Below are 21,490 nucleotides of genomic sequence, written 5' to 3'. Positions count from 1 at the left end.
ACCTCACAAGTGGTAAAGCTGGGCTGATTCCAAGGTCAATATATGTTAAATCTGGACACATAACATTCTAATAGGGAAGACGAACAGCACACACATGCGTGCGCACACACACACACACCACAGCACCGTTTGAGGTGGGGCTTTAACAGAGGCTCTACAGAGTATTGTTGGAGCCAAGAGAAGAGAGTCTGTAGTGACGTCCGGGAAGATCAGGAAAACAAGGAAGCACATTAACCTAAAAAAGAAACATGGAAAAGTTACACAGGCAGGAAAGAGCAGTGCGTCTTTGGGAGATGGCCAGTCGCCACAAGCTGCAAGGGGAGCAGAGCATAGAAGGGAGAGTTGGTAACGTGCTGAACCCAAGCAGTTGCAATAATAGTGAAAGGGAGGATTTTAGAGGAGAGTAAGAAGTGTCCATGAGCCCTCATACTCTGCTGGTGGGAACGTAAAATGGTGAAGCTGCTCTGGAAAAGTCTAGCAGTTCCTCAAAAAGTTAAACTTAGGGGTACCACATGACCAGCAATTCCACCCCTAGGTAAATACTAAGAGAAGTGAAAACATGTTCATGACCACCTAATTTTCCTCTAAGAAAAAAAGTTCGGTAAAGTGCTGAAGCTTATCCTTGGCTTCAAGAGGCCAATCAGATGAGACTGTCTTTGTAAGGTACTGACCTAGGTCATTCCTATTGAACTCCCAAACCAAGCCCTGATTTTACTAGAGTACCTACCACCGGCCTCCAGCCAACTGAAGGTAGGCCTCGCCCTCGTTTTGGTCACTGTCTTTTCAGAAGAGGCCTTAAGCAGGGTTATGACACTCTTTATTACCTGAAGACAGTCACATCCATTATGCTACCTGGCCTGGAGAGTGTGTCTTTCTCTCAGGAGTAGTGCTTTAGATAGTTCTTCCCATGGCCTCCATGTTCATGGACAGAAAGAAGTCCAGATGGTGGCAATCACTCCTTGAGAGTTATGGACCTACAAAGGCCCCAAAGAGTGCACACATTGCATTTTTGCTCACCTTGGCCCAAGCAGCCTGCGAGGGCTCAATTCTGAGAGATGGTGGTGGAATGTCCAGTCCTAGTTGAGATTCTTAAAAACGTCCATCTTGGAATACCAGTCCAAGGTAGTGATGTGCTGTAGTGGGGAGGGTACCAGCTTGGCAGCCAGACCTGCCACTGACAGGATGTAGGGGCTCAGACAAGTCACTTTTCTCTGAACTTTCTTCATCTGTAAAGTTAAAGTGATGACTTATATGGGCTCTAAGGTCCAATCCTGCCATAGAATTCTGTGACTCTGGAAGGTGATGGGATTATGGTGGGGGTGGGGTGGGGGTAGACAAGGCCTTGGGCATTTTCTGGGCACTTACTCAATTCTGAGTGTGTGGGGGGAATAGAGGTGGTCAAGAAGGGAAAATAGCTGTGAGCTGAAGCCTGAGAGGTTAGAAGGTCCCACTTCTAAATGAAACAATGGAACCCTAGGTGCTTGAGAAAAACCCGCCTTGAACATCAACTCTGAGAAACCACGTAACTGGTAATTAATTTATGAAACTGTTCTCTAGCTGTCAGGTCATTCTTCCTCTGAGGACTAGGGTGTCACCCTTACCCCACTTATCTCCAGCTTTGTTCCTAAACTCAAGGATAACCATTTGACGATTGGGGCAAACTTTACTTATCTCATTTCCAGTTTGGGAGATGGCTGAGTGATGATTCTATTCTTGCCACCTCTGCCTCTGAGGAGCAGTTGCAGTCTCCTAGTTCAGGCAAACGTGCCAGACTGGCTTGGGGAGCAGGGGGCAGGATAGGGTCTCTGGCATCTTAGTTGGATCCACAGGTATGATCTTAGAATGTCAGGCACTCAAGCCCTCACCTACATTCTCCAGCACCTAAAGCCAACTGGGCAGGACCATCTTTCCTGTCTCAAAGTACTGACATATTTCACCCTTGCTGAGAAGTTTTGGGGATAGGCACATGAAAGGGACTCAGAAGTGTGCAAAGATTGAATCTTTCATTCCAGGAACCACACAACCTAGAAGAGGCTCGGCGTCCAGGGGCTGGATGAGAGTGAGCTTGAGTTAACCAGGAAAACCTATTAGGATGTGGCAAATCATTTCTCTTCTTTCAGTTGACCACATGCTGTTGTTTTACCAAGCGCTAAAGGAAATAACATTTTGATAATCTGGGGCTCTGCTCTTGCTTTCAAGCTGTGCCCCACTGATCTGATGAGGATGTTCAAAGGATAATTCAATATCAAAACCACATTGGGAAAATAGTCATGGAGATAATTTATTAACTTAAAATCTCACACATATATAAACAATTGCCCACATTGAAGATAATGCACACTGAGGTGGGGATGAAGTGCAAGCTTGGAAAGTCTGCCATAGCCTTCATTTCCCTAAAGACCGCAGACTTCATCTGGCTCCCCTCCCCAGAGTCCCTGAGCTAAAGTGCTGGAAGCAGGGCCAAGTAAAAAGAGTGGCTCCGAAGGAGGAGTCCCTCCCTTCCCATGATTTGGTGTATTCTAGATCTAAAGTCCCCATCATGGAGATCAGGTTTGCAGAAACACGAGTGTGCCTCCTGGAAGGGTGACTATTGGCAAAAGCTTCTCCTTGATTAGCCTTGGTTTTATAAATCAAGCACTTTGGGCCCTATTTAGGGAGCTTCAGTGGATATACTTTGTCCTTTTTCATTTTGCAAACATTGATTGGTTTTTATCCCACAGAATGGTAGGCGGCAGGGTGCGCGACATCGTAGCACTACCTGCAGCACCCCCAATGTGTCCGGCCTTGCTGTGGGGAAGTGGCTGCGGGCTGGGCAAGCAAATCCCAACCAGTCACTGTTGGGAGCACTTCACAGGGAGGAGAGACAGATTCCTTTGTGCCAGACCTTGTCTCTTGGTCGGTTAGTCTGCAACGAGGTTCAGCCTGCAGGCTCTACAGCCACCTTTCACATACACACATATGTATATGTGATGTGTGTGTGTATTACAGCAAAACACAGATTAAAATGTTAAAATATGTTCAATTCATAAAGAAGAATTATATTAGACACAAATTCACATCCTACTGACACTCAGGAAATGCCTACAGGATAGAAAAAGACAAGTGGTGAGGGAATGTGGCATATGAAAAATATGTTGATTGACGCTCTGCTGAAAATCCATCTTTGCTCTTCCAAATTGCTCATTCATGGGAGGTAAAGCAGCAATTAAATTTCATTCAATGGCACGTGACCCTCCAAAAGCCTTTAGTTTAGATTCTGTTTATGATTTTTCTAAAGGTAAACAAACTTCTTAAAGAAATCATAATTCTTTTCTTGGTCCCCCTGGCATCCTCTTACTCTGGAGGGCGGTAAAGGACATTGGTGTGGGAGAGTGTGGTTATGGATGATCCCAGGGGTTTGGGTGCATTTAGGTGGTCATGACACATGGAGCAAGGAAAATATAGTTCTGGGAACCTAACTTTAACTGAGAAAATGGCCACCCATTTTTGCCACAGCAAAGAAAACTTCATTTTCCAAAGCTTTCTGAAATGAGATGAAACTGATTTTGTTGATCTCATGTGGGTGAACTTTAAAAGGATATTGTAATCTACAGTGATTTCTCATCTTTTCAAGTGAATGACTACAGCTAGTTGGTCTTGACCTTTTCCTTTCTGTAGATTAAGAAGATGGTATTGGTAGTCTCCATTCTTCTCTTCTCCAAAGAACAAAAAGACCCAAGTGAAGGAAGATTGAGTGGAGGTGACAGAGCCTCAGCCCGAACAATGAGATTTAGATCTATCCAGACAAGGAAGCTGCTCAATAAGGCTTCGTAGGCTGAAATAATCTAGTTTCAATAAAGCATTCAGGGAGGTCATGTAGGCTCACTAAGGCGGGCTGCCCTGGGTGGTATGACCTTGGCTACCAACACTGATTGACAAAGATTCTTGGTCCCAATTCACGCTTGGGGTTGGTGAAAGGGAGAGAATAAAAGCAACACCTTCTAGATCAAATAAAGTCACCAAGGAATACACATCTGAGGACTCATCTTCCCCTTGCTTCCAATGACTGGAAAGTTTTAAACTCACTGGCTCTACAAGGTTCATCATATTCCCCATCAGCCTGAGAGGCCACTTCAGCCCACTGTGAGCTGAAGGACCCATCTCAAGAGCTCTGTTGAACAGAACAGAGAGAGAAAGAGGTCTCAAGTGCACTTCTTCTACAGGCTTTCTCTGGGTCAAAGTGAGGCCCAATGGTAAATGGGGGGAGACTCTGCTTGGGGTGGTGGAGCACAATCTGGCAAGTGGAAATGGTTCTTTGGGGCCATGAGACAGTGGCCTTGGGAAGAGCATATGCAGGGCTTAGTCAATTCAGGGAAAGCCTCTCAGTCTACAGCAGCTGATGCTACTCTCCCTCTTTCAGCATCTTCCCCAGATATAACCATGGGAAGTTCACAGGGTAAATAGAATAGGCACTTGGGTCAACAAAAAATACTGAGATTATTCTTATTTATCCTGGGAAATTGGCAGATGGCAGGAGACGCATTTCAGGATTCTGCCTCCACAAAGGCAGTCATTTTCTTGAGGAATTTTATGCTGGTTTCCAAGCATTGGGTGGGTTCCCCCTCTCTAGCCCACTGAGTTCTTTTGGTTATGGGATGAGCAGCTGCCAAGCTTATAACTACTGAGCCTGATTTGCATTTGGTCCTCTGTGTTGCTTGTGATATTAGAAGCGCTAAATCCAACTTTGGAATTAAATGACAACACTTAGAGGTAGGTGGCGAGATAAGAGTAAAGAGGTAAAAAGGTCTATCTTTCTGAAATTGTCTGTTATAAGGGTCTACTTTTAAATTAGAGGGCTCTTTCAGTCGATAGGTTTTTCTTGTGTACAGAAGAGTCAACCTTTTCAAGAAAAATACTGGAAAGGAAACATTCTTGAAATGAGGCTGAATATGCAAATGGCCTCTGCCATGCAGAAAGTATCCTATGTTGATTTTCTCTTCTCTGCTTGGCATAGAAAAGATACTGCCCTCCACCCCTATTCCCCCTTAATGTGTTATCTACTGATTGGTCTCATCAAAAACACCCTGGGTTGTTAGAATGATTTCTATATTCAATATATAACAAGATGCTAGTGAAATAGGTCCCTGTGAAAGGAGAGACACAATTACTTGCAATCAAATAATTTAAAATCCCAGATCATTATATAAAGAAACCCACAAATTTCTGATGAAAATTTTGCAGCAAGTGCTTTGGTGTCAAATGAAAAAGATATCTTCCAGAATTTGATTCTCCTCCAGGTCTTCAGGGGTCCTGCCTGCCCCCATCTTGTTCCGGGTCAATTTTAGAGAGCTGAGTTGGCAAGTACTGTGATTCCAGGCCCCAGTTTCTCTGGAGGGATGGGGCTGAGGTTTGGGAGCAGACTTTGGGCTCAGAGATTGAACCAAATCCAACAGAGATGTCTCATACCTGTAACACACAACCCAGATAGAAATCAGATGAGCAGAACATTAGAATTCAAGAAGCTCATAGAGATGGGCTGCTCAGGGCAAGAATCAGATCACAGATCACATCATGTGCAAGGGGACCTTCTAGGGGACTGTAAGCTCTTCTCTTCTGCTGACTCATACCATTTTTTTTAATTAAAAAAATTTTTTAAATTCATTGGGATATTAGTTAATAACATTATATAAATTTCAGGTATATAACTTTATTACATGACATCTGTATACTTAATTGTGTGCTCTCCACCCGAAGTCTAGTCTCCTTCTGTCACCATATCTGGCCTCTTTACCCTCTTTGTCCTACCCCTGCTCCCCTTCCATCCTGATATTCATCATCAGTTTTGCCCCCCACTCCCCCAACTTCTACCCCTGACCCATGGATGCTGCCGTTTCCCCTTAAGAACTGTATCTCTCAAGGTGGGGCGTCTCCTCCCATGAGCTTGTGGTGTGCACCCAGGGCCTGGCTCACCTGGAGCCTGGCTCACTCGGGGGCCTGGCGCACCCAGGGTATGGTTCATGGCTCCACCTGGGGCGTGAACCTAGGACCTTCTGCATGTAAAGCAGATGTGCTAACCACTACCCCATGGAGCCGCCCTGCTAAGTTTTTAATTGGATTGTTTTTGTTGTTGTTGAGTTGTATGAATTCTTTATATATCTTGGATATTAGCCCCTTATCGGAGGTATTGTTTACAATATCTTCTCCCATTTGGTTGGTTGCCTTTTTGTTTTGTTGATAGTTTCTTTTGCTGTGCAGAAGCATTTTTTTTTTTTTCAAGGTGAAGCAACCCTTAGTTGACCTCACAGATTGCAAAGACCTTGTCAGTTTACAATCCCTTATTTTTTAAATTTTTTACACCTACAGCACCTGGTCTTCCTAGGTGGTCCCCTATCCAAGTACTAACCAGGCCCAATTCTGCTTATTAGCTTCTGAGATCAGATGGAATTGGGCTTGTTCAGATTTAGAGTAGCACGGCTGTAGACAGCAGAAGCTTTTTAATTAGATGTAGTTGTAGTCCCAATCAGTTATCTTTGCTTTTACTTCTCTTGCATTTGGGGGCTTGGATAACTATACTTTACCCTACTAGATATAAACTGAAATATCACTACTTCAGAAAGGCCTTCTTTAACCCCACTATCTAAATTAGATTGACCCAGTTATTTTTCTTCTCATAATAATCTGCTCTTTGACTTCAAAACATTTACTACGATTTGTAATTATTTATTTGTATGTGTTATTTGTTTAATATTTGTCTCCTTCATTATACTGGAAGCAATATAAGAGCAAGAACCACTGTATCTTTGATGTCAAGTACTCAATAAATAATGAATGAAACGACCCTGTTACAATTATTTTATTAAAAATCTTTAAATTGTTCAAATAATATAAGAATGTTTCATTCTAAAAATTCAAACACATAGAATTATACAAAGACAAATGAGAGCCCTCTCAACAATCTATCCTCCACCCAAATGCAAATCTCATTTTCCTTTCCAGAAACTACTGTTATCAGTTTAGTATACAGGCTTCTAATCCTTTTTTGGTATAATTACATGCATGTATGTACATATACAAATAAACATACATAGACACTCGTGTATTTAAGAACTTAAATTGAGCTATGCTTATGTACTGATCTGTGATCTGCTTTTTCACTTACCAGAATGTTTTGGAGGTTGTTCCACAATAGTGTATACAGATCTACCTAATTCCTGTGAACTGCGGTAGTGGATGTGCCATTGCTAATTTAAAAGAATCCCCACAGTTTTTATTATCTTACTCTAGCTAAATTTTATATTTAACTTTGCTGTTTTGTTATCTTAAGGGGAAAAAGACAATCAGTGTTTGGTCTTTAGTATTGACTTAAAGACAGTTTGCTTGAAAACATTTCCTTTACAGTACGCTTTTCTAAAACTTCCTTTCGACTACATTCACACAGATAATGTCAATGTAACTGGCTTCAATGAACAGAAATAAAATGGGAAGATACAGAGAAGGTTTTACAAAATATCAGATAAAATAGCTCAAATTACGTTTGCTTCTACCATGTCATAAACTAGCCAGGTTCATAAAAATCTGGTATCTATCTACCTTCCTTTCTGCGATATGGACTTCAGATACGTATCAAGGATCAATATGTGATAAGTACTTTTTTCTTATATTCATGTCAACTGGTTCCTGCAGTCTAAAAGCAAGGTGTGGAGAGCACAGGCATCGTTCTGGCCCAGAGACTGGAGAAATTAAGAGTTCCTACAGGTTCTCTTCTGTCTTAATGCTGTTCGTTCTACAGAGCCAGTTAAACTGAAATTCTGTTGGCTCAAAAGTTTAACTACTACCTCTCTGCCAACTCTGTGGTTCTAACCTCTAGATCTACAAAGTCATTATCATTTATTGTGGTGGGGCTTTAAAAAGTGGACCCAGTTGATAAAATTGTTACTCTGATAAATCATTATCACTTAAATGAAACTATAACTAGACATTTTCAGCAAAGCAGAATGATCAATAAGCTAAATTTACATGTATACGTACTTCCAACAAATGACCATCTTATCTTATCTATTTTAAATGGTGCGGCTTTTCAGACACCAGTGAGAAACAGGTAATAACAAAGTGAATAACTATGGAAGAATTTGGGGATCTCCATTCTTGAGACTGAATTGTTATTCAAGGAGAATAACATCTTAGTCATCCTTACGGTGCTAATCATAACTGTACTGTATTTCAGGTAATAGCTCCAAGTTAATATTAATAAAAAACCACATTCAAGGTAGTGGTAAGAGTTCAGTCTCTGAAGCCAGAGGCTATATTTAAATCCTGGTTCTATCAATTTCTACCTATGTGATCTTGGGTAAGGTGCTTAATTTTTCTAAGCTTTAGTTGCTTCATCTGTAAAATGGGGATTGAAAACAATGTCTTTCTGAGGAATTATGATAATATATATATAAAGTGAGTAGTACTATACCTGGCATATAGTAAGTAAATAGAAGCTATTACTATTATTATTTTTTAATTGTTGTTAGGAAGCAGGATGTAGGCAGAGAAAGGGAAGCTTGATAGAAGGGTCAGAAAGAACTCTGGATAAATGTGCCATTAAAGCCGCCATAAACAACTACTACAGAAATGAGTGCAGATTGAAATGATTAAAGACAAATCAAAGGTAGAACCAACTGAAAGGAACCTGAAAAGTCATTTGTATGGGAACTTTTTCTGCATGGACACAAGTGCTATATAACTAAAGTCAAAAGGCAAAGATAAGCTGGGAGAAATATTACAAAAAAGGGCTGCTTTTCCCCTATATGTAAAGAGCAATTACAAGTTAAAAATATAAAGACTAACATTATCAGTGGAAAAATGGACAAAAGACACAATAATAGTTTTTAGAAAATAAAATGTATCAAATATAAAACTTTACTCATAATAAGAAATGCTAATTATATTACAAGATATCATTTTTACCTTTTGGATTACACTCTTGAAGGTGTAATAAAATAGGCACTTTAAATTACTGTAAGTGGAAAGTAGGTCGCATAACCTCTATTTGAAGCAATTTAACAATGTCTATCAAAATTTATAATGAACTTATTTGTGACCCACAATTGCAAATCCTAAGATTTATCCTACAGATATCTTCACACATGTGCAAATGATGTGTATAGGAATATTTATTCCAGCATTATTTGCAATCGCAAAGGATTGGAAATAACCCAAATATCCACTCACCAGTGAACTAGTAAAATGCTTTATGGAACGGAGCAGTTCTATAGTACACATGTTCATATACAAAGCCAAGATTGTGTATGTATATTATTCCTGCGAGGACACACAAGACACTGGTAGTGGTTATCTCTAAGGAAGGTACTTAGCTGGCTGGGAGGGAGTGTAGGGTGTGAGAAAGCCTTACTTTTCACTAAATATCCCTATGAATTTACACTTCCTGGATAAGATGATAATTATAAAAACAATGTTGTTCAGGTCTTTGTCTCTGACAAGTGAATATTTAACCTGACTGGACCTGGGATACCTTAATGGGTTCCTCCTGTAGCCTGTGCGGCCCAGCATTTTATCTAGGAGAACGACATGAAGAAATGATTTAGAGTAGTGGTCTCCAATCTTTTTGGCACCAGAGGCCAGTGCTCCCCTGAGAATCCAATGCCTGATGATCTGAGGTCGTGGTGGGGTGGTGATGCTAGCGCTGGGGAGTGGCTGCGAATGTAGGTAAAGATTTACTTGCTTGCTGACCACTTACCTCCTGCTGTGTGGCCCGGTTCCTAACAGGCCACGGAATGGTACTGGTCCACAGCCCAGGGGTTGGGAACCCCTGAGTTAGAAGAAAGCAGAGACACTGCCTTTTATGGAGATTCCTAGGTTAGGAATAAATAAAATAAAATCTCCAAGAGTGGTGATGTGGGCTTATAATATTTATCTGCAATTGTGAAATCTTAAAGAGTACTGAAAACTAAAAGTTTTTGCATATACTTTTTGGTAGCAACATATGACCTAACCCAAACTTATTTGGTCACAAAATCTTTCCTGAGCAGATAACAGGTTATATATACTTATTGTTTATTCCCTTTGATGTGAATAATCATATATTATGCTATACCACATATGACCTATGTACCATGCGACCTTAAAAAAATTGCGAATTTTGTAATACATGTGGATCCAAGAGTTTTGGATGAGGGACTGTGGACCTGTATCATTTTCTCTCTTGACTAGTTCTGAGTTAAGTCTTCACGCAAAGGTATTATTAACAGAAACAGACTTCTGAAAGTTACTCAATCTTCTTGTTCAACAATACCCACCATTCAAGATTCATAAGCTATCTACTCTTGGCTTTTATTGTTGTTATTTGGGAGTTTCGGTAAAAGACTATCACTATGCAAGCAATGTACATGATTTCAAAGATTTCGATACAGAAAGCACATTTGGGCATATCTGATAATTTGTACAACTATAAAAATGAAGTTATTTAAGGAGAATTTCTTTTCTTTCTGTCATTTGCAGCAGGAGCTACACACAGATTAAAAAAATTACTGTCTCTCTTCATGCCTGCACTTTAAGTATTAGAAAACTTAAGATATCGTAATTATTTTCTAACATCTTAATCATTTTGTGAAAGCACAATGTTAGATAATGGCCATTTAATATAAAATGTTCTCTTTTCTTTGGAATCGTGACTTCCTACTAATTATGAATTAAAGCCTAATTTAGTATGGCTGGAAGCCAGAACAACGAATGAAATTTATAGATCTCAACATTGGTTATACTGAGAGAAAAGCACTGTTAGACAGCTTGGAGTCAAAGAATGTTACCTGCGAGGCTCTAGCAGTAAAAGCAGTAAGCTGACTGCCAGAGAACATAATGCAGAAGCTAAAACCGAGAGGAAGTGCTTGCTTTGTAAATTATACCAGGCTAAAATGATGCTAGGTTACCCTGTTTATTAGCATGTACTTTGGAAAGTTCAGGGCACGTATGGATAAGTATTCATTCAATTTTATGCTACACATTATTGAAAACACATTCTGTAACATAAATAATTCATCAATGTGTTGTTTGAAATTTAAGGTTACAAAACTGAACTGTTTGTACTTTTGAAGAGAAAGACAATATGGATAGATGGACTTTATAACCTTTATATGAACCTATTAGGGAGAACAACCCAACAGAAAAGAACAATTGCTGCCTGCTGTGCATGTGCGCGCGCATGCGCGCGCGCGCGCGCACACACACACACACACAATTTATATGGGTACCACAGGCTGTCATCTTTTGGTTTAAGTAAAACCAGGTGTTTAAGGCTGCTACATCAGGAACAGAATGAGCTGGAAATTAAGGTGTCCAGCTTGCTCTCAGTACCACAGTTGAAGCTGGGAGACTAGAACTTATTGCGAGCAAGCTGAAACAGGAGTTCTTTGGAAAGAGGATACCTGGAATTTTTCCAATTTAAGATAACAATTATACTTCTCCATCCTCTTGTCGCAAAGCAGGTGATACTGGTTAGCAGAGGGCAAAATCATGAAATAATAGAAACCAGTATATATATAGTTAAAGGGCTCACCACTTTGTTGATAGGTATAGATAGCTCCCAGAAGAGTCATTACTTAAGTGGTTTGTCAGTACTGTGAACTCTGAGACTTTGCCCTCATTCTGGATATGGCTGCATTGAGTTAATGTATGAATGAATACCAACTGGCCATCGTCTATGACACTTTAAATGGAGATTAGAGATGGGAGAACGTCCAGACTTTTAGGGTGGATAAGGCCAACAATACTCAGAGGGTACCCTGAAAAAGGCAATTGCCCGACTCTATTAATGAAAAATGGGACACCACAGGTAAAGCAGCTGACATGCTGTGAATGAATATGCCTCCGCCCCAGACCATGATAAGACATGATTTGCGGGTACCTACTGTTCCTCCCCTGTTACTTTGTTACTGGGGGTGGGGGTGTGGGCGGGGATAAGTAGTACAGGAAACTATCTGATTTACTGTTCCAACTTCCTTTAATGGACTTTACTGATGCTAGGAAAATTAGAACTATTCCGTAGAAAGGGAAAAAGGAAATGGAGTCAGTCAACAGAGGAGAAAAAAGGCATAGCCAAATAGAGTGGAAATATTTTGGCTGTTGTAAACATGTGGAAAGAAAAAGCAGAAATCAATGGGGGAGAACGAGAGTTTTAACAGCATTACCACGACTGGGAGACCCAATGTGTTTTTCCCAGTGCTCTGGCAGTGAAAAGTCCCAGACAGATCAATTATCTGCCCCAGTTTAGAAGGATTTAGAAAACTAGATGACATGGAATAGCCTAATGAATTTGATATTGAAATACAGAGGAGTCAATAAGAAAGATTGAAACTGAGGACGATTAATGGGAAGGTCAGGATCTCCTGGCTCATTATAGTTGGCAATGAGCCAGCATAGTAATTGAACCTGACATCTCTTGTTTGGGTCAAAATCAATGATAAATAGAAGGAAGAAGGTAGAAGAACAAATAAATGGGTTATGCTAAGGCGAAAATCCAATATTATTTTGGTGTCTGAAGAGAGCCTCAGAGCAAGAGGATAATATTCTTTCTGAGCTCAAACTCCAGATGCAACCTGGCTTGCCAAAGCCACCTCTGCTTCTGAAAAGCAACAAAGTAGAACGGAAACCAGCAAATTTGGGTGCAGGCTCCAGTAAATGCCTTTGTCTACCATCGCTCCTAACCAGGAAGAGTCTATTTAATCATTTTTTCCTATACAAAGAAATTCACTTTAATTGCAAGATCTAACTTTAACACATATTTTTCTCATCTCAGAGAGATGTAGGACTCATGTTTAGAAAATGACATCCATTTTATAGCAGTGATTTATACTTCAGATTAAATTTGTGTATTGATCCAATGAAGAAAAAAAGTTTTATCAGAAACACAATCACATCGTAGCATTCCTAACGTAACTTATGGGAGAAACGTGTACATTCTCATTCCAATAACCAACCTTGCTACTAGGCCAATGTAGGCAATTTTATTTAGCACTCCTAAGTCCCACCTACCTCTTTTTAAATTTATTCATGGAATGGTTAATACAAATATGAGTTTTTGCTTTTTAAACTTTCAAGCATTTCAAAATTTAGGAAAAAAACCGTCTAAAGAAAGAAAAGCGTATAAGAAGTGAAAGAAAAAAGGGATTTGAGAGAAATTTACTAAATAGTAAAATATTAATGGTGATATATGCAGTAGACACAGCATACATAGTGGGTAGTAGGATTATAGGTAATTTAAATGTTACTTTAAAAAATATATATTACCACTGCAGTTTTCCCAAGTAAGCACAAGTGCTTAAGTAATTGCTGCCAAATCACCGGTATCAGTTTCTTTAAAAATTCATGAGAAAACAGATTCTTGAACTCTTATGCACAGTCCTCTAAAAAGGATTATAATTGGTATTATGAGGGGTGAAAGCTGGGTGCCCATTTAATAGATATTTAATCATATTCTGCAGTTTAAACCTGAGTTTGAGATCACAGACTAAAAGTGGTGGCAAGAAAGTAAATTTGAAATACTTCATAATAAGCCACACAATATTTCATAATTTTTGTAAAGGCCACAAGAGTATAGCGCTTAGAAGTTAATGATAAATAGATTATAATATTAAGTTGTAATTCTAATTGTGTGATATCTTTGATCTTAAACCTGATATGAAAAATGTCATATGTAAGCTTTTCATTTCACTTTAAAAATTCATTTTAATCATATATCCAATGTAAATAATAAATTCTGGTTTATTTCCACCAAGTTTGCTATTAATCTATACATCTAGGCTTTTCCTTACAGCTTTCTCTACATTTTCTTCTCTCAAATAAACAGTTGGATGAAAGAAAAATTTTTAATTGTTTTGTCAGCACTGACTGGTTAAAAAAGATCTTGGCTTGAGTCTAACTGTTTTTTATACCCTAAACACTTGAGAACATCTTGTGTCTCAATCAGGAAATCAATGATAATCTGTACTAATGAAATAGGACCAGTAGCCAATGTTAACAGAGAAGTTTTTATCCTCTTTTGTGCCTGGAGGCCATATTCACCCATACAGAAAGCCATATTAACTGAAAAGAATTCTTTTTTTTTCCCCCCTTAAATAATAGCTTTTTGCCAAAAGAGTTTTTCTGTCTTTGTTTGGAGATCTCAAATGAATCAACTTTACTTTTCTTCAGTCTAACATGAATGTGACACAAGGATTTACCCTTTATGCAACAACAGGAGCAGAGAGAGCTCAAAGACTATGAAGTCTGTAGGGCGTGAAATTAAAATTTTCACATTGACACAAAAGACTCCACTGAAGTAATGATACAATGCTAGAATCCTAGCATGAAACCTTCTGGTTTGAATAAAAGTCAATGCCATGTGACCTACAGTTTGTACATCAGTGGAAACATTGTGCTGTTAACAAAAATATTTATAACCAAAGGGAGAAAATAAAAGAATTGAGGCAAGCTGTGATGAAGCATAAACTTACTGGAGGGGACAGCTCTGGGAAAGCTACTGAGCTCCAGCAGCACCTGGACAATGAGCAAAGGGGAACCGCAGTCCGAGCCGTGGGTGGCTCATCTTCGAGCACCACGGCAATCTGCTGACTCCTCTCTCTCCTATTGTCCAGAGAGGTCATGGTTCCCAGCGGTTTAGGGGCCGGTACCAATGTTAGTTCTGCTGCTAATTAGCTTGTTCCTTTGTAAATCAATGGTTTGTATTATAAGTATGATCCACCCCTGAGATGAAGCAACACCTCAGATTTCACCAGAATCTGTTTTTTCCACCATAGTCCATTTATTTTGAAAGCCCAGAAGATAAGAGTTGGGCACGGGGTGTTATCAATTGGTCTATAGAAAAGTTTTAAGAGCAGCACATTTCTCAGTGATGAGCTGAGACTGTGAGGACAGTAGACATGAATGGAGTAAGGGGACACTGATCGAGGACTCTCCTCTGAGCTGGCTGGCACAGTACGTACTTCCGACTATCCATGCAGGAGGGCACCACTTCATTAATGGAAAGCATTTAGAAGCATCCTAATGAAACTCCACGCAGAATGTATGGTAAATAGTCCATTCTGAACCTGGTAGGGCAGGTGTCCCAAGGTGAGATGCTTCCGGCTTTCATTAAGTTATACCAAGTGTCAAGTACGTGACCATAGTGACTCCTATTGGGCAGACCTCTTCAGGGAATAGAGAAGCGACAGCCCTTGACAAGAAATAAACTTTACAACCCTTCCCTCAAAATAGACTGGCATGGTTTCCCAGCTCTGGCTCTCATCCTGGTTCTTAAAAGTGCTTCAGTAGAGCTACACAGAGCCCCAGAAAGAAAAAATCCCCAAGGTACAACTTCTAGCATCCTTTTATTTATTTAAGGCATAACATTAAAAAAATATATCCCATTGATTAAGCATGCCTTTTATCTTATCTTTCTGAAATATTATTATTTAATATGAACATTAATCCAGAATATTTTTAAATTGTTCAACGGTTGAAAGAATAAATTCTTCACATATGCCAAGAAACACAACTGTATACACTGCTTTTATAAGAGATATATAATTGTATACAAGGTTTGTCTGCTTTCTACCTTGCTATCCTGGTTTTGGGCTACAGCCTTTCTCTCTGGCTCTAACAATAGCTCTGGTTTTCAAGTAGCCCGTGACAGGGAAGCTTGAAGCAGGTCCCTATTTTAATACAAATCCAAACCCACCTCAGAATCTCCCAGCTCTTCCAAAGGAAGAAACGGCCTCTCACATATAACAGTAATCACTCTCCCGTTGCTTGCCAAGAGACTCACATTCCAACCAAGTTGATCATTTTATAAGCATTTATGGATGAGTGCCAAGCAACACCATGATGAGCTTTCAGTCTCAGTAACAGTGATACTCAGAATGCAACCATGAATAAAGAAAATCAATGAAAGACTTGATGAGTAAATGGGTAACACATTGGCCAATTACTCTGCAGCTTCAAAACCAACTTGGAATCTTCCTTTCATGGGTAATATTAGGATGTGTACACCAAGTGGCTCATTCAAGTTCTTTAAGAAGGCATAGCAAACATGTTTTGGTGAGAAGATAGATCCAGAAGTCTTAAGGCTAATGAAAATAAAAATATTCATGTATTTCATTTTACTGTTTACAAAGAACTTTCATATATGTGTCTTTTAATTTTTGTGTTGAAACTCATAAAAAGTTACAGATAATACAAAATAGCAAAATGAATTTCAAACAAGAAATAAAGGGAGACTGAAAGTCAAAAAAGGGACTGTAATATCTTTTGAGGAGCATACCTCATTAACATGAAAAGCAAACAGTTTATGGGAAAGTATGAAAAGTGTTAAATATATTAGGAGTGGTGATGTACATACACATATTTACAGAAACAGTAAACAAAAGTGTCCAGCTCAGCTGGAGATACATTAGTCAATCACCATTAACTACATTAAGCTCTGTCTTCTCCTTTGGAGTATTCTTGCTGATAAAGTCTTTGATTTACTCAGTGGCTTCATTGGTACTATCATGCACAATCCAGACAATTTTTTCCCCCAAGGTAAAGCACGTGGCCTACACTAATACACGGTCACCTTCTTCAGTGTGGCTAATGACCTCAATTTGGACTTGAAGGATGCTATCTTTTTTCTGTCTTTCTCCTGGTGTCTTCCCCAAAGTAAAAGCTAATGTTTTCAAGACACAATTTCATTTAAACGTTAAAAAACCTTCAGTATACACATGTTCATAGCATAATCGCAGGAAATGTAAATTGTACCCGGTCTCCTCTCAAGTGGGAAGGACAGAGATTCCCACAGAAATGCTCCGTGCCATGCTGTGAATGACTTGGTGCTGTGTTTGCTTATCCACTTAATGTTTCTAAACTACTGGCCGGCACAAAACACAAAGATTTTGAAGAGAAGATTAAACCAATTTTATTCTGAAACCAATTAATTCTGAAAATGTTTATTTGCTATTTTCTTCCTCAAATGTGTAAATTACTCTGCGATCAGGAGACAGAAGTACATATTTTCATTTTGATTGTTGTCTCTAACCAAGGGTAAGGTTCAGACAGGACGGAAGCCTGGAAAACTGAGGTTCTTTCTATGTGGTTAAGGTACTCAGTTGAGGTTTTGCTGCCAGTAAGTGGATGAGGCAGGTACTGATGAATCCAGATCTTTGAACTTTGATTCTAATGCTCTCTTCTCTAAGCTATGCTGCCTGTCTGTAGGCAAGGATTTTACCTTGAGAAAACCAAAATAAACCAGCCATGGACCAAAGCATCTTACCTTATGGCTGGACATAAGGTAAGAAATGGCTAAGCAAAGACAGTTGGGAGATACTATTCCAGCGGTCCCCAACCTTTCTGGTATCAGGGACTGGTGCTCCTATGAGAATCTAATGTCTGATGCTCTGAGGTGGAGCTGAGATGGTGGTGCTAGCACTGGGGAGCGCCAGCAAATACAGATGAAGCTTCGCTCGCTCCCCTGCTGCTCACCTCCTGTTGTGTGGCCTGGTTCCTAACCTGCCACTGACTGGTACTGGTCCACGGCCCAGGAGTTGGGGACCCCTGATCCAAGCAATCAAATCCCAATTCAAAGAACACACTGAAACTACTCACAATTGAGCATCTGCTGTCATCCAGACTTAAAATCTGGAAGCTTAGACATTCTACAATTCTTATAGAATGGGAAAACCTTTGAGTAGATGAAAATGCAAAGAAGTTCTGGGAAGTAAGAGAAGCACAACTAAATGTATAAGCTGAGTAAAACCATGGTTCCTTCATGGATGTGAAGAAGGCATAAAGGAAAACAGTTGTCTATAGGAATGCCATGAACTGGTAAATTGAAAAGGCAACATTCACTTTGTGATCATTCATTCATCCAATAAATATTTATTGATTGATTGTCTATTATGAGCTAGGCTCTGCTCTAGCAAAGAGATATAGCAATGAATGTAAGAGAAAAAAATCCTTGCCTTCTTGAAGTTTACATTCTATATGGCACAGGATGGGGAGAGGCAGAAAATAAAAACACATTAGATTGATAAGCAGGTCATTCAAGGGCTTCTTAAGCACTTTTCCAGTGCAGGGTAATTGATATACTCTAATAACTCCTTAGGGAGAGGATGACAGTGGCTACAGAAAGTTGCTAACATTAAGGCGAGGCCCTGTGGTTGGGTGGGGGCGGAAAGAAGAAAGGGAGAAGAATGCTGGTGTGTTGGGGTTAAACCGTGAGATGTGCAGCTCCAGAGAAGGGGCTTCCGAATGTGTTTCTTTAGCTCAAGTACATCGGAGTCAACTGGGGAAATAAAAACATGCACATCAGTGGGGCTCGTCCCTGACAATTCTGATTCAGTTAATGTAGGGTGAGGCTGGAAGTGGGTACTTTTACAAAGATTTCCAAGTGATTCCGATGTGCAGATAGATTTTAGAACCACTGCTCTAAAGGGAATTAAACTCTTTTAGAACTTTTACAAAGGACTAATGTGATGAAGAAATCCATTATCAATAACTTCAGTGAGGTCTTGAGTGACTCCAGAAACAGAAGTCCTGGAACACAATGTTAAATACTAACTCTATCACTAGCCAAGGATTTTACTCCTCATTTGCCTCTGTTTAGAAGAAAAACAAGTAGGGGACATGTTAAGACATTAGAAAAATTTGCCAACATTGTGGGAAAAAAATCCTTTGAAAGCAGGGTCATTAATATTCGCTTCTAAGTCACATATTTGCAGACCACTGTCACTCACTGCATTTGGCAGAGGGGCTGCTATCATTCACACACACTGTTCTAGGTACCCAAGCAAGTCCTGCTGCCTAAAGCACAGAAGAAGGAAGCTAACATCGAATGCCAACTATGGCCTGCACCAAGTTAAGGGCTTTGCATATCTAGTCACACATAATCTGAGAAAATGTGTGATGAACCTAACACTATCCATTACCTTCTGCCAGAGAACATACACAGAAGTTTGGAATTATAACGGCAAGGTCCAAAGCAAGTTCACTAATGACAACTACTATTATGTCATATACCAGGACTGTGCTCAATGCTTTATGTAAACTATCTTGCTTGGTCATCATGATAAGCCTGTAAGGGAGATATTATTATCATTGATTAAATTAAAAGATTTGTTAAAACCACAGAGCAAGCATTTAATCCTAGGCCTATAAACCTAGGTGTTATAATTATTATACCTGGGCTCTTAACTGTTCTGTAATTGCCTCTTTGAGTATAACTTCCTCACAGTGGTGAGGATTACATTAGGCGATATATATAAGAGTTTTTACATAAAAGCATTCAGTGCCCAGAACAGTGACACTCATCGATGTTTTTAACACTGAAATTAAGGGAATTTAATTACCTGGGACCAAATGAACAACTCAAAAATATCAACTCATAAGGCTAAAATCTGTGAAATGACAGTGGGAACCGGTAATACTGAACAGATGTCACTAATCACAGCATTTTTCAGAGTTCAGACCCTGGAGAAGACATACCAAGGAAACATAAAGCTCATCTACTGCTTGCTCGACAAAGAAATGACATATTTATGTCATATGTTCCAAGGGTAACTTTAGGGTTTTTCTAACTACTTGGAACTATAGAGTATAAAAGTTTGAAATGGGTTTACCTCCTATACATGCGTAGTCTTTATTTTCTTTTAAAATATTGTTTTTGAAATTAAGTAATACATGTTGTTGTAGAAAATTTAGAAAATATAGAAAAGTATGAACAATAAAATAGTTCACCTGGAATTTGGAAAGATTTCCTAAAGCCAAGGACTAGAATTCTAAGTGACTAGTAAATATAAGGTTTTGTAATGTATATTGATTATATTAATGGCTCTTAACAGTGGGAATTATAGTAACAGCCCAACAGCATGGCTTAATTAAAAACAATATCTTTTCATTGAACACATAAGAATTTACATGCATTTGACTGTTCTTGGTAGTAATACAATGCTGGCAGGGAATTCCAAATTGTTAACCTAACCTAAACAAAAACATTTTTGAATGGCAGGGATTTTCATCCTTTATATTAAAGATGGAAGACAGAGAGGCATATTTGTAACTTTTATTTTCTTTTACATATTTAACTTTTTCCAAAGTCTTCAGATTATTCCTTTTTACTGTCATTTTATGTAGATCATTTCATTAAGTTTTGTTTTTGTTTTGTTGTTTACAATATACTCAAAATGAAAAAGTTACAGTAAACACTACTTGATTGTGTGTAGTGTGTAAACTGTTACTATGAGTGCAGATAAAGGTAAAATGATAGTTTAGGGCTCAGTAGCACACATTTTAGTAAGTCATTTGAAAAATCTAAGAAGAAATTCTACTTAATATTTTGAAATTGAGTTTTAATAGTCATAAAAAGCCTTACAATGATATGTAATTTGCGTGAACATATGTTATAAATAAATATAGCTAGACATATGACACATTCCTAATATTTAATAGGCATTGAATGAATAGTAGTCAGTATGATTATATAAGTTCAACACTCATATACTCTCTTATATAAAGGCAGTGAGGTCTGCTGCTGAAACCTCCTGCATAAACCCAACTAGTGCCCGTGGGCTCTAGTTTGATGTTACTTTAGCTTCTCTCTCTCTCTACCTTTGGAAGAATAACACGTTATTATTTCTTCTGCTAGGCACATGAGAGAATCTGGGAGAGTACTTAAATTATTTGTGTAAATGTCCAGATGACAAAAAGTCTGATTAAAAAAAGTTTTTTTTGTCACTATTACAATTTTGGGCATAACTGCAAGAAAGCATTGCAATTTGGCGGATGTGTATAGTGAAACCCCACGACATCTCGCTTTCTCTGTATGACTAAGTTTCTTCCTATCAAGTTACAAAAACAAATTCCAAGTTTGTGTGATTCCTACCCTAACCCAGAATTTTATCAGCTTAGTGTCAATACCTCTGAACCAAATCTGAATTTAGGCAGTGTAAAAGAATGAAAAAACACTGAAATTTCATATTGGAAGGGCTAAATTCAAGTTCTCTTTTCTGTTTCCTTGTTGTGCGACCTTTGGTAGTCATTCAGTTTCTCTCAGTTCACATTTCCTCACTGTAAAATGGAATACTACTACTACTTACTTCACAGGGTTTTGGTGCAATTTAAATGAGACAATGCACATTAAAAGCACTGTCAACTCTCAAGTACAATGCCAAGGATTGTGAACAGGTAATTATAACTTTCAGCATTATATATTTATTACTAGTATAATAGAAATGTTTCTTGTGTAGATTTTGAATCCCCCGGCAGCTGTCAATCCAGAATTTTGTTGCCCGAGGTAAAACAGATCATTGTTACAATTATTTACACAATTCTTCCTTCTTTGCAATGTAAGTGGTTACTGGAAATATGACACAGAAAACTAAACAATGCGCAAACTGCCCTTGGGCTAAAGCCTTGGTTTATAACCCACAGAGAATGAAAAGGGACAAATGCAGAAATGTCTGTCCCTTTTCATAGCACGGCAAAGGACTAGGACACCATA

The 21,490-nt window shown here is 39.0% G+C and overlaps 1 protein-coding gene across 6 annotated transcripts in view; it reads right to left on the bottom strand.

Annotated features, from left to right (window-relative positions):
* Nucleotides 1-2,256: 2,256 nt before the first annotated feature.
* The window catches only part of KIAA1328 (KIAA1328 ortholog), a 218,664-nt gene continuing 199,430 nt past the window's right edge, over nucleotides 2,257-21,490 (bottom strand). For 4 of the 6 annotated variants that reach the window (XM_016158014.2, XM_016158015.2, XM_036229069.1 and 1 more), the window contains one exon: nucleotides 2,257-5,445. In XM_016158014.2, the coding sequence (XP_016013500.2) occupies nucleotides 5,235-5,445 (211 nt within the window). In that variant the 3' untranslated portion in view covers nucleotides 2,257-5,234. Of the gene's footprint in view, nucleotides 5,446-8,940; nucleotides 9,840-17,851; nucleotides 18,278-21,490 lie in introns of those variants that run through there. The other 2 variants (XM_016158016.2, XM_036229068.1) reach the window with 2 other exon arrangements.

The sequence above is a fragment of the Rousettus aegyptiacus genome, unplaced genomic scaffold (genome assembly GCF_014176215.1).
Source record: "Rousettus aegyptiacus isolate mRouAeg1 unplaced genomic scaffold, mRouAeg1.p scaffold_m13_p_12, whole genome shotgun sequence".
Classification (NCBI taxonomy): Eukaryota; Metazoa; Chordata; class Mammalia; order Chiroptera; family Pteropodidae; genus Rousettus; species Rousettus aegyptiacus.
The sequence above is the reverse complement of the archived record's forward strand: the minus strand, read 5'-3'. Positions and strand labels throughout refer to the sequence as shown.